Source organism: Chaetura pelagica, unplaced genomic scaffold (genome assembly GCF_000747805.2).
Source record: "Chaetura pelagica isolate M959 unplaced genomic scaffold, ChaPel_1.0 scaffold64, whole genome shotgun sequence".
In the NCBI taxonomy this organism is placed as follows: domain Eukaryota; kingdom Metazoa; phylum Chordata; class Aves; order Apodiformes; family Apodidae; genus Chaetura; species Chaetura pelagica.
In genome coordinates this window covers 114,855-127,924 of record NW_009952885.1, presented here as the reverse complement: position 1 = coordinate 127,924, position 13,070 = coordinate 114,855, and the positions used below count along the sequence as shown (strand labels likewise).

The 13,070-nt window shown below is 52.4% G+C and overlaps 1 protein-coding gene across 1 annotated transcript in view; it reads right to left on the bottom strand.

Moving 5' to 3' along the window:
- Positions 1-13,070, bottom strand: part of LOC104386785 (syntaxin-binding protein 4-like) — a 32,273-nt gene that overhangs the window by 6,513 nt on the left and 12,690 nt on the right. The window contains exons 5-9 of the mRNA XM_009995449.1: positions 10,819-10,904; positions 9,939-10,059; positions 7,018-7,159; positions 6,724-6,830; positions 4,468-4,540 (exon numbers count right to left, since the gene is read on the bottom strand). Coding sequence (XP_009993751.1) covers positions 4,468-4,540; positions 6,724-6,830; positions 7,018-7,159; positions 9,939-10,059; positions 10,819-10,904 — 529 coding nt within the window. The remainder of the gene's footprint in view (positions 1-4,467; positions 4,541-6,723; positions 6,831-7,017; positions 7,160-9,938; positions 10,060-10,818; positions 10,905-13,070) is intronic.

Sequence of the window (13,070 nt, the reverse complement as noted above, 5' to 3'; positions counted from 1 at the left end):
AGAGGAGCTGCTTTTCTAGCCGTGACGAGCAGGGGTCGCTGCAAAACGCGATCCCGGATCCCGCTTTTTGGGGAGGATTGTGCAGGTTTAGGAGGGAAGTTCCTGCCCCAGAGGGAGCCGAGAGCAGCAGCTGCCGTGGGGTGGCAGCAGATGCTTGTGGCATCGGGCCCCCCTGAGAGCCCCCCGGCCCCAAACCCAGGGGGACACAGGCACCCCAAGACCATCTGGGGTCACACAACCCCCCCGGGGGGGTCTCTGCTCTTCCCCAGGGCTCGGCGAGCAGAGGAAACGGGCAGCTCGGCTCCTTTTGGGGCTGCCCCTGGAATATGTTTTCCACCAAAGGCTGGAAGGAGCAGCAGGGGAGGTGGGATCCCCGGGGAGGGACCAGGTGTTTCAGCCTTCCCGGGCTGCCCGGGGTCACTTCAGCAGCCGCAGCCCCGTGGGAGGTTCGGGAGCAGCTGCTCCTGCAGCCCTGACTCAAATGCTTGACATCCCAGGGGAGACTTCTGGGGCTCCCCAGAGCATCGAGGAATAGCCAACATGAGCCCAGATGTGTTTAAATGTCCCCTCAGAAGATGTTTCACTGCACCCTCTTCTCCTTTTTCAGCTTTAGAAGCTGGACCCAACCTCCAGCAAACCCGACTGGAGAGCTGAGACCCTTTGTTTGCTTCCTAGACTCTTGGTAATTAACACAGTTTGCTGGCTGACTCTTCTGCCTCTGTCTCACAAGCCAGATTAATTAGTTGTGATGCTGATAAGAAAAGCAACCTCCTGAGCACTGCAGCTGGCTCTGCACTCCATGCTGGTGCTCTTCCCAACACAGCCTGGTCCCACCCTGGGGAGGTGAGAGGGAGTTAGGCTGGAGCTGGCTGGTCAGTAGAAACTGGTGGAGGTTAGAGCACTGATCAAGTGCTAATCAAGCTTTATTCTGTGCAATCAGGCAGGCTGGGTCTCTTTGACTATGGCTATTCAGGTTTGCATTTTTATAATCCTCCATAAAAACCAAGCAACATAGTGACCCCCATGCTAGTGCCTGGCCCAGTCCTCTCATACCTGAGTGCAATATCGGTGCAAGGATCCAAGCTGAAAGGTCTCCATCAATTTTTTCACAGAAAAGCAACATAAGGAGACTATTCACATCATCTTATTTGAGTTTGCCACCAGTTTGTGGCAGCTGGAAGCAAGGAGGTATCACTCCAGGGAATTGTTTTCTGCTTAGTGCACCTTGGGAGAGGATTGAGAGGAAACCTCACTTTTGGGATGGGGACCCACTTACCAGTTCCAGTTTCCCATCCTTGATCCTGATATGGGGATCCAGGGCTACTCTTTGTTTGGTGCCTGAAGCTGCTTTATGATTAGATGCTGAAGCAGGTGCTGAAAAGCCAAAAAGAAATGTTAATGGAAGAGCACTTGGGCAGAGGAAAGAGGAGCCTGCAAAGCAGAGTTCAGAACTCCTGTTGCATGAAACATAATGTGTGTGCAGCAGGCCAAAAATCAAAGACCAGCATTTACTAAATCTGGTCCTGGAAGGCTCAGCTAGGCCACTGTTGAAATGCTTGGATACTGGGGCAAACCCTTCCTGAAACTGGGCTTCTGCAAGCTTGAAAATGGGATGTTTCATCCAAGGATCTAGGACTGAAAAAATAGCACTTTGGACATTTCCAATCACAGGTTTCTTTGTGGTGCATTGGGGAAAAAAACAATCTGCCTGGATCTTGTCTCCTCTAACTAATTAGGGAAAACTGAAACCCAGCATTTTATAAAATGCAGCCTTGGCTTTCCCAAACTCCATGGAAAAGGGAATCAAGCAATGAAAAGTGATGCAAAAAAAAGCAGCACTGAAGGACGTTTTCCCTCCCCAAGTCTGCAAAAAAGCCTTTTCCCTCTTTTCCCTCACTTGGGCAGGCAGGTTGTTTCAGGACAGAAGGAGCCCCATGCAGTGAGGAGCAGTCACAGAGAGGAAAAGAGGCAGAACCAGCAACTGCTTTGGGGGAAAAAAGCTGGCATGAGGCCAAAAGAGCCAGCTGCCAACAGCTGGCTTCTCACCCCTGGCACTGCCTCCACAGCTGGGATGGGGTGAAGTGGGAGCCCTGCCACTTGTGCCCCTCCAGCCCTGCAGGGAACTCCAGTTTCCCTTATGATTAACCCTGGTCCTTAAGAAATTGTGATGTTCCCTGGGAAAAGGTCAGCAGAAGTGTTACTGCTCTGGAGCTCCCTGCCAGACATGGGAAGGGTGCTGCCCTGCTGCCTGCCCTGATGGTCCTCCAGCCATCAGCCCAAGAAATCCCTTCTTGTTTCAGTGGATTTGCCCAGGGAGTCATTTCTCCTGCCTGGGGTCTGGTTAACACCATGGTGAGCCTCTTGCCGAGGAGCACAGGTCCCCATGAACCTCTGGAGCACAGCTCCTCCTGGACCTCTGGAGCACTTCCCACCACACCTTCCTGGGCCAACAGGGCAGAGCAGAAGGCAGTGAGAAGCAGCACAGGTGCTGCACAAGCATAATCCTCCCAATCCAGACATCCACCTGCTGGGCTGATGCCAGCAGCTGGGAAGCACCAAGAGGTAACAAACAGGTTTGCTGGATCTGCCACCAACACTTTACTCTCCAAGTTCAAGGGCAGAGCTGTTACCCTTGGGTGCATGGCTAATCAGGATTAGCTCCATGGGGCTTTGCTGTCAGCTCTGGACACTGAGATATCCAGGGCATCCATCAGGCACCCACAGAGGGGCAGTCCCTGGCCCAGGCTCCAAGCCTGGCAGCTGCTTTGTCAAAGCCACTTCTCTGTTTTCATGGATGAAAACATGGACACAAAACCTCCCCAGCATTTCACATTAAAAAGAAGCCAGTGTAACAAAATCCTCTGGCTGAGGCAGGACGTGGTCAGGTCATTGCCATGTGCTGCATTGCCTGCAGGACCCAGGGCTTTCCTCCCCATCACCAGGACTTCTGGCTGGTGGTGGTGGTGGCCACCCAAGAGCCTACCTGAAATCAAGGCTGCAGGGTCATAGAATCCCAGACTGGTTTGGGTTGGAGGAATCTTAAACATCATCTAGTTCCAACCCCCTGCATGGGCAGGGACACCTCCCACCAGCCCAGGCTGCTCCAAGCCCCATCCAACCTGCCCTTCAACACTGCCAGGGATGGGGCAGCCACAGCTTCCCTGGGCAACCTGGGCCAGGCTCTCCCCACCCTCACACCAAAGAATTTCCTCCTCATGTCCAACCTCAATCTCCCCTCTGCCAGTTTTAATCCATTCCCCCTTGTCCTCTCCCTCCCTGCCCTTGTCCCAAGCCCCTCCCCAGCTTTCCTGGAGCCCCTTCAGGCACTGGAAGGTGCTCTAAGGTCTCCCTGGAGCCTTCTCTATACTCCAGGCTGGGAGGACAAGGGGGGACAGCCTAGTCCCCATCCCACGGTGTCTGCAGAGCAGAGGACAGGTGGAATCTGGTGACCTTGCCCAAGGTGAGAGGGGCTTCTCTGGGAGCAGAGCAGCCCAGCCCAGTTCTCTCCCACTGATCGCAGGGAGAGACTCAGCAGTTTCCCTCGCACTGCTCCCTCTTGGCCTTCCCGCTGGGAATTACAGCACAGGGTTTTGCAAGCCCGGCCTCTGCAGCGCTGGGGGGAGGAAGAACCACTGGACATCTGGCCACAGGAAGGATGGGCTGCACTTGCTGGAGAATCCCTCGGGAAAACCCAGCTTCTTGGGGTGGGAGGAACCTGCACATCACAGTGATCTGGGGCATCCTGCTGGATGTCATCTCCTTGGGCGCTGGATCATGGGGGTTATGGAGGTTTCCTGCAATTCCTGAGGGCCCTGTGGAGCTGCAGGGGGACTGAGTCCCCCCGTGGCTGCCACCCTGCTGGGGAGCAGGAGGGCCCTCCCACGAAAATGAAGAGCTCAATATGGGAGAAAACACAGTGTGGACAAGTAAGCCAGAAGTGAAGCTTGGATGTGGAGAGAAATCTATGATCATCAGTTTCCCAGTCTGACCAGCTGAGGGCTGCCTTTATGCCTGTAGAAGCCCAAGGTTGCTGGGTGTTTCACAACTAGCACACTGACCTTTTTTATCCTGTGTCTCCAAGGGCCACCCATTCCCATCAGCAGGGAACGTTCCCTGCAGTGGGACCTGCTGGCTCCAAGTCAGACATGATCTTTGCACGTGGGCAAAGACTCTGCTGGGAAGGAACCACAGGCTGAGAGCAGGAGAAGTTGGTGTCTCCTCTGAACACCTTAGTCCTCCAAATTCCCTACTAAAGAATCTTGCTACTAGGGACAAACATGGGCATAATTACTACCTGTTGGTACCTGCTACCTTCCATCCTAGTGGGCTGAGACTCATTCTTACACCATTAGATCCCATTACAGCATTAGAAACACTGATCAAAATGAATGTCATCATTCATAGCTCCAGGATGCCAAGGTTGTTTTCATCACCCACAAAAAGCTGCCAAGCTAGCAGGACTCTTACCTGAGACAGTAAGCTCTGGTGGGCAAATGTCTGGTGACAAAGAAGGCACAGGAGAATGATTTTCATGTCTGCTCTGGAAAAAGAAGACAAAACAGAAAATGGCTAAGCAGAACCTGTTGGTGTAAATAGGAGATAGAGGGGTTGGAGAGAGCAACCCATGTGGCTCACAAAGAGCAAGGCACCATGTAGTCATCCTGTGCAGGTGGGCTGACAGAGACTCCAGGGGTTTCTCCTGGAGCACTTGGCACCGGCACGTTCCTGAGTCACCTCAAAATCTCTGGTCACACCAAGCAAACTGAGTTTGTCATTAGTGTAATTGAGAGCTGAGCATGATTTGACCTCGGATGCTTTCTCCAGAGGTTCTCCCTAAGGCTCTGCATCCAACCCCCCAGTGAGGTCCTGATTCTGACCACAGCCAATTGTGTTATTAACCCAAACCAGGTCATTATCACCGGGAGCACGACAGGAAGCCCAGACCATCCCCTGCCCTTTCCCAAGTGCCAGGTCACGGCTGAAAGCACAAGCAAGAGGCAAAAACAGGGTCACAGGGTGGACATGTTGAGTACCACCAAGACAGTGTTCCCACAGCTGGGAACTTGGATGCAGGGAGGGGCACAGGATTGGTGCTGAGGCCATAGGGACAAGTAGCACCTGGGCACGAGTTCCTTGCTGTGCAAACCCAGACCTCACTAGAAGTTCCATCTTTTAGCAGCAAAGTGAAGAAAGAAGGGATTTCATTCCAGCCCATGTTGTTATTTTATATAGGTGTCCAAGATGGCCCAAGCACACCTACTGCATGATGGTGGATCTAACCATGGGTGTTTGTGGGGCAAGGCTGACTTTCACAAGCATGTCTCCAGCCTGGTGCACCCAAAGCCAACACACATAGGATGTTCTTGCAAGCTCATGTCTCTGTGGGGTCTGGAAGAAAGACCTTTTGCTGCTTGTATGAAAGGAATATCCAGCTGGTCTTTCCTAAAGGGAGTTTATGTGGAAGAGGGAAGATGATCCACCCAGCACTGCACCAGCCCAGGAGAGGAGCAACCAATGCAGAGAATCCAGCCATGGGCCTCGATCATCGTGAGGGTTGGGTGGTTGAACCCTGTCTCACCACACACAGCCTGGCTCTGCAAACACACCATGGAGCCAGGCCCCTCTGGAAGGGTGAGCCTGGCTTATCATTAGGCTGGTGAGGAGCAGAAATGGCTGCTGAGGAACCCTGCAGATTCATCCCTGTCAGAGGGTTCTAAGAACAAAGAGTTGTTCCTGCCTTTGGGGAGGAGACCAGATCAAACCGACTCCTGAGATCCCTTCCAGCCCTATGACTGGCACTGAATGAGATGCAGGTTGCTCTTCACAGAAGGGTTTTGTTGTTTTGAAACCAGAGACTTCAGAAGCAGGTCTGGATGCAGGCCCTGGAGAGGAAACTCCTCTCATTACCCCCCTAGATCCTTCGCTGTCTCAAACCCAAGGCAGAGGAAACAAGATTTCAGATTTAAAATGTGTGGCTGTAAAACAGGGCCACAAACATCAGCTCTGCAGCCTTCCCACCATCCTGAAGGACCACCATGGAGCTCCTGAAGAAGGGTTTTCAGACCAAAGAAAGATCACAGGACTGATACCTGTGGTCTCAGTTATGAACTTCAACCTACCTCTGGTGACCTGACGTGGACCTTCAGCCTGCAGGAGCTCAGGCCATTTCCCACAGCCTTGGGAGGAGGTGATGGGACGTTGTTATGAACAGACAGGCCAGGATGTAACCGTCCCCTTCCAGGAATAAAGGCCACTTCTGTGCTTCCCTCGTGTCTTAAACAACAAAGACAGAATATTTTATTAACAACCCCCCCCCACTACCAAACCCAATAACTAAAAAAGCACAACTTAAATTTGCAGAACTTCCCTGCCTGAGGTTCTTCCTCTGGGATAATGCCATCCCATGGAGCCTGCACCAGTGCAGCTGGATCACCACCAGCTGGGTTTGCTGGTTTGAACTTCAGTTCTGTTGCAGGACTCTGCTGGGCAGAGATAGGGGATATCCACAGGGACCAGAATATTGGGAAGGTCTGGATTACACTTCAAGATGATCCATGCAATCAAGATTTCCTTCTACCATCACCTCTCAAGACCATGTTGAAGCATCATTTAAGACTAATAACCCTTATGCTTCTTGAAGCCAAACACTGGTATGATATGAAGAGTTTTTGCCTAAGACTCACCAGCACCACAACGATGGGGAGAAAGATGTTCCATCCCTACCTGAATTTGGCTTTTGCAATTATTTTTCTGGCCTCTTCATATGTGCTGCCCACCAAAGAATCTTTATTGATAGCAATGAGTTGGTCACCAGGTCGGAGCCGACCATCCTAAACAAAGAAGGAGAAAGTCTGAGCACTGACAAAGAAGGTCCCTCTGCCCAAAGCCTTCTTCTGCAACACAAATCCTCATTAGTCCATGCAACACATTCTTCATCTGCTCTTAGAAAAGCTGCTTCAGAGCAGCTACAGCTCCTAGGAGAGGTCCCCATCACTGAGGGTCTCCACGCTGCCTTACCTTGTAACAGTCACCATCTGGCACAAGCTCTTGGACGTAAATCATGGGGCCATCAGGCCTGTTGGATCCACCACTGATGGTCAGCCCTAAGCCAGAGGATTTTGCTATAGAAATGCTCTGGATTCCTGAATCAATGGAGTAGCTGCAAGGAAGAGATGTTGGCAGGTGACTCGAGGTGATCTGCTTGATTGTCCCGTGTTGCTGAACAAACCCTGCCTGCCTTTCCTCTAACTTCTCCCAACCTTTTCTGCCTCTGTGTCTTTTCTTCCACCCAACCCTGGGAAGAGGAGTTGAGGACTCCCATTTCTTAGCAGACATTGCTCAGTGTTATGAAGGTGACTGGGCCACATAACCCCAAATGCTGGGGAATATTCACCTGTGTTTAGAAAATGAAGAGGGAAGGAAGCAAAGCTTTAACCAGAATATATTTGGAACTTGGGGTTTTTATGGCCAAAACCACCCAAAGGATCAATACAGCAGTTGTGTAAATCCAGTGGAACCACCAGGAAGCAGTTTACAGCTTGGTCAACTGTTAAGCAGCCCTTATCAAAAGTCCAAGTGAAGCTGAGGATACACAACCATGTCCTACCAAGGTCTGTGCTCAAAACCTTGGAATATGCCCAAAGAAAAGAGCCCTCAACCACTTTTCTAGCAGGCCCCACCACACTGTGATTGACCTCTGTGGCAGTGGTACAGAGGACTTGCCCACTCAAGGATGTTCCCCAGATGGAGCAGTGACAAGGGTGAGCCCTACCCTCAAAGATCTGCCTGCTAGCTGGGACCCAACCAGCCACCAAGACCAGGTCATGGCAGGTGGCTCCATGGAGGGAGAGGCAGAAATTGCGGAGGGAGCTTGTGGGAGCAGAGATTTCCCTGGGCACCCCCAGGCTGGGGACAGCACTGCAATGGGGAGGTTTTGTGGGACGGCTTGGGATGGAGTGATGGGACAAGTGGTAATGGATTGAACCTGGAAGAGGGGAGATTTAAGATTAGACATGAGGAGGGAATTCTTTGCTGTGAGGGTGGTGAGAGCCTGGCCCAGGTTGCCCAGGGAAGCTGTGGCTGCCCCATCCCTGGCAGTGTTGAAGGGCAGGTTGGATGGGGCTTGGAGCAGCCTGGGCTGGTGGGAGGTGTCCCTGCCCATGCAGGGGTTGGAACTAGATGATCTTGAAGGTCCCTTCCAACCCAAACCATTCCATGATTCTATGATTAAATGTCTCTGTACAAATCAAAATATCAGACACTGACTGTGGTGAGACTGAATTGTATCTTGGTGCTCTTGCTCAATGGAGTGGCAGGACCTCAGATGACACTAGAGTGAGAGGCCAGAGCCTGGGGACAACCTGTGGTGAGCAGAAGGGATGGCAACCACATGCCTGAAAAGACCCATGGCCCAAATGACACCTCTACAGGTGACCACCAACACCAACTCCCAGCTGCAAGCAATGGTCCATGATTTCAAACTGCTCCTGCTGCTCCCAGGAGAAGACCACTAGGGACTGACACCTGCCTGGAGACAAGCAGAACATGACCCAGTGTGGCAGCAAGGAGCAAGGAGGCCACCAAAACAGGTCCTTTTAAGCCTCCTTGGCAACCTGGGGTGGGTTAACAGCAGAGTGAGGGTGTCTAGCTTGTCCCAACCAGCTGCCAAGGAGATGACCTGACCTCTCCTCTCTGAGGGTCTCTCACTCTACACAAGCAACTTAAACCTCTGGTGCCAAATATTTGTCCTCTGCAAATCCCTAATAAAGAGCTGGTATTTAGCAAGAGGATTTACTGGTTCTGCAGCGAGGTCTGATTCTCCTCAGCAGCCACTTGCCTTGTTTATGCTGGCAGAGGCAGGGGAGCTGCAAGCCCTGGGGGACAACAGGTCCCAATTCCACGACTGTGGAACACCCAGAGCTGTCCCTCTGGAGAAGGGCAACCCCAGCACCCTAGAGATGAGACTCCACAGAAAAACAAGCTGTGCCTGTCCCAACCTCTGACCCTGCCAAGTATGAAAGGGACAAGGTGACCACATGAAAACACAGGCTCCAGGAGATGCTCTGGAGACAAAAGGATGAGATGTCTTTAGGCAACTGCTGCTGTCACCAAAGCAAGGGTGTTGGGAGGGTTTGCACTGAGAGGGCCATGGCACAGTGTCAGAAGGAGGGCAGTAGAAGCCATGCTCCTGAGAAACCTTCTGAAAGCACCACTGGCCTCACCAAAACACTCTGCTCATGATGTGGATTGTAAAGGTGATGTCCAGGGTCCCCTCAGCTGAGCCAGAGCTTCCCCCTGGGTCCCAAGGGGGTTAATGAGGAGCAGTCATGTTGTGAACCACATTGCAGACACACTGACTGGCTCAGCAGGGAAGTGTTCCAGCTCTTGGGCACAGGCTTCCAAGGACCAGCCAAGATGCCACCACAACAAGGACTTCTAGAAGCTACTGTGGTCTCCTAGCTGCTGCAGTCATACAACGGTATAGAAGACATAAGTCATAGTCATCAGGGTTGGAAGGGACCTCTGGAGATCACCCAGCCCAACCCCTGCCAGAGCAGGGTCACCTCCAGCAGATCCCACAGGAACAATGTCCAGCTGGGTTTGGAATGTCTGCAGAGAAGGAGCCTCCAGAGCCTCTCTGGGCAGCCTGTCCCAGGGCTCTGCCACCCTCACAGTGAAGAAGTTTTTCCTTATGTTTAGGTCAAACCTCCTGTGCTCCAGTTTGTGCCCATTGCCCCTTGTCCTGTCACTGGACACCCCTGAAAACAGCCTGTCCCATCCTCCTGCCACCCCCTGGAGATCCCAATAAACCTCTACAAGGGCGAAAACCCCTGGGGGTGTTTCCCAGCTCCGCTCCTAGGGCAGCGTTGGACCTTTGGTGACACCTTGATGACTGACCCGGGGGGTCTGGGGGCTGTCCTGGTGTGACCCATACGTACTGTGCGTGCGGGGGGTGCGGGGGGTTCCCGAGGCAGGGCCCGTGGGAGCTGGGGGGGCTGAGCAGCAACGGGCTCTGGGAGCGCGAGGACGAGCCCGAGGACGTGCTCTCCAGGTACCGACCTGAACAGCAGAAGCCCAGAGTCAGTCCAGGGAACACAAAACCTCCAGCATCACCCTCCTCTGCCCTGAGAGCTGTCACCGTTTTCCTAGGGGTGGGTTTTTTGGGGGGGGAAAGCCCACCCGGGAGCTGAAGCCGTGAGCGGGGTGGGATGAGATGATCCTCAGAGGTCCCTCCCAACCCCAGCGACGCTGCGAAGGTGACACTGATGGAGGGGGAAGGTTCAGCCTGCTCAGGCAATTCCAGTGTGGGTCCATCGTGGGTCCATCACCACCTCTGCCACAGGGGAAGGGTTGGCAGCCTTCTGGGGGGGTGCCAAGCCAGAGGGGTACCTTTTTTTCCCCACAGACAGAGGAGCTAAGGCACCAACACCTGGTTTAGGTGAACCTGGTGGCATCTCACTAAATACTTGCCACTTACAAATGAAAGATAATGCTCACTGAGTGATGGCTGAAACACTCTGAAAGCCACAGCAGAAAGCTGCTCCAGCAGAGGAGCAGGAGCTGCAGCAGCGTGCCCAGCACGTTGGCTAAACAGAATCTGGGCATCTAGGAAGTGGTTAAGACCCCAACTCAATTGTTGCTCCCCCCAAGGAGGGTACCTGGCCCAGCAATGCACTGAGGACTTCTCATCCTTCAAACCTCCACCCAAACACCGAAACAGATCACAACTCCTTCTGTGTAACAGCAGGATGAAGAAGCCTCTCTCAGCAGAGAGAGGGGCCTGTGGTTGCCCCCCAAGGGTCACACTGGGCTACTCACTGCCGCCGTGCAGGACCGGCGAGCTCCGCGCTGAGCCCGTGTTGCTCTGGGACCCAAACTTCTCCAGCAGCTCAGCAAACTCTCTCCTGAAAAGAAAAACATGGTATATTCAGCTGCTGCTCCAAACTCTTCCCCACCTGATTATATGACATAGGTGGCTCTGGTGGCAGTGACTTCATACCATGTCTGTAGGGGCAGTGCCCCTCAGGAACGGGGAGCAGACAGAGCTGTGCCTGAAGGTACAACCCCTCTGGTTTCAACTTGTCATGCAAGACTTAAGGTCAGGAATCAATCCCACAGCAGTGCAGCTTTCCTGGGGTGGGCTGGAGCTTCACTGGGCTCCTTCCCTGCCCTGGAAAGTGCTCAGGGTGAACATGGAAAAAGGGGCTGGGATGTATGGACAGACACTGGCGTAGGGATTGTCCTTCCTGAGGGAGGGTGGATGGACACAGAGCCCTGCCCTGCACCCCATCACATGGACCCTCCTGGGAAGCAGCTGGAATAATGTCACCTGCAGCTTAGGAGCTTTGCTAACACACCATACAAATGAACCAGACCGTGAGAAGGAGCTGAAACTATGCAAACACACACCAAAAAATGCTTGGCCTGTCTGCAATTCTTTCCAGAACAGTTAAATGCAGATTATTCTGACTTTTTACTTCTCCTTTCCAAGGCAGAAAGCAATTCCTATGAACTCCTGCTGGGATAAAGATGGGAGATGTTTCCGGAGCAGATACAAAAGAAACTGCCCACTCTCTGAACCCATGAACATGGCAGGATAAACTCTTGGAGCAGAAGACCTTCATGAAGAGCTGCCCTTGTGCAATGTGCTGGGGCAGCCCAGGCTCCCAGCACCTCATGGCTGAAGCTGCTGGGCTAGCAGGTACAGGCTGAAGTCACAGGTATCAGGATCAGATGGGCTGAGCAGTGAATTCAAGAAGAAGGGGGAATGGCAGCCCAGAAACATTTAGCAGGATCCCTCTGTCTCACCCAGGATCCCACCCAGCTCCCCACATTCCCTCTCAGCAGTGTCACCCACAACATCCCCTGGGAAGATGCCTTGGTGCCCAAGTGCCTTCATGAATGCTTTGCTCCCAGGCTGAGTTTGACCATCAGGTAACTACCCAAGCCTGTTAAGTCCTTGATGAGCTGTAACTACCTGTGCACGAGAGGTGAATTCCTTCCTGACCTCCCTTTTCCCCAGTGCAACACCTGGATTTTCTGAAACCTGTTAAGACCCACCATTAACTATGTTTACCAGCTCCTTCCTCATTTCTGCAGCCCTTTCTTTGAGCTGCCACGAGCCTCTCCCATCCTTTTGGGGCTGCCACGTTCAAGCACCAGGCTCCCCTGCCCATGTGGGCTTACTGGGCAGCACAGCCCCCAGGATCCTGCTGTCCCTCTGCCACCCTGCAGTTCTCTCACATCATAACCCAACGTTTGCAGGTCAATCCAACCTCTTGGCAGAGAGAAGAGCCTCAAGGATGACTCATTTCTCACAGGTGTCACTAAACAAGCAGCCAGGCCATGGGAAGAGACCCTGAAATTGTTTCTGTGGCCACAGGAACAACGTTGGGTGTTCACTTTGAAGGCATGAAGGAATCCCCATGAGAAGGTGCCTTCCTGATGCTACAGCCGCAGGAAAAGCCTGGTTAGGAGTGACCAGCTCTGCCACTTGACAGTCAGACAAGCACAAGACATAAACCTGTAGGAAACCAGCCACAGCAAAGTTTCCCCAGTGAGGAGACTCCTCTTACTCACAAGCAGACATTGTGTCATCTGCGTGCTCTACCGGGACAGATATTATATATTATTGGCTAGATTAGAGTCAACAATATTAAATGATGAATGAATCATCAGCTCCTTGGGCTCCTGCTGGAAATGCTCCCCAGTAATTTACATCTTCCCATTAAAAAGCAGCTCATTAACAAGCTTCAAAGACCAGTGCCTGCCTTATCTAATATTGCCATCAAATATATGCCTTATTCACCCCATTTAATGCTAATTTTAAATCCAAGTGTCACAAAATACTTACTGGAATGCCTTGGTGAATCCCAGTATTTAGGATTGTCTTTATCAAGAAAACCTTAAAGAACCCAACTGTGTTCAGAAACCTTCCCCAAAACTGCTGGAACAGGCAGTTTCATCATGTTAGAGCCTGGATTAGATGGAAGAGCACTGAGAAAGCGGAAGGACAACTCAGATCCTACACCAGGGCAGCAGTTTGTTGTTGTTGATCTTGGATGGATCTT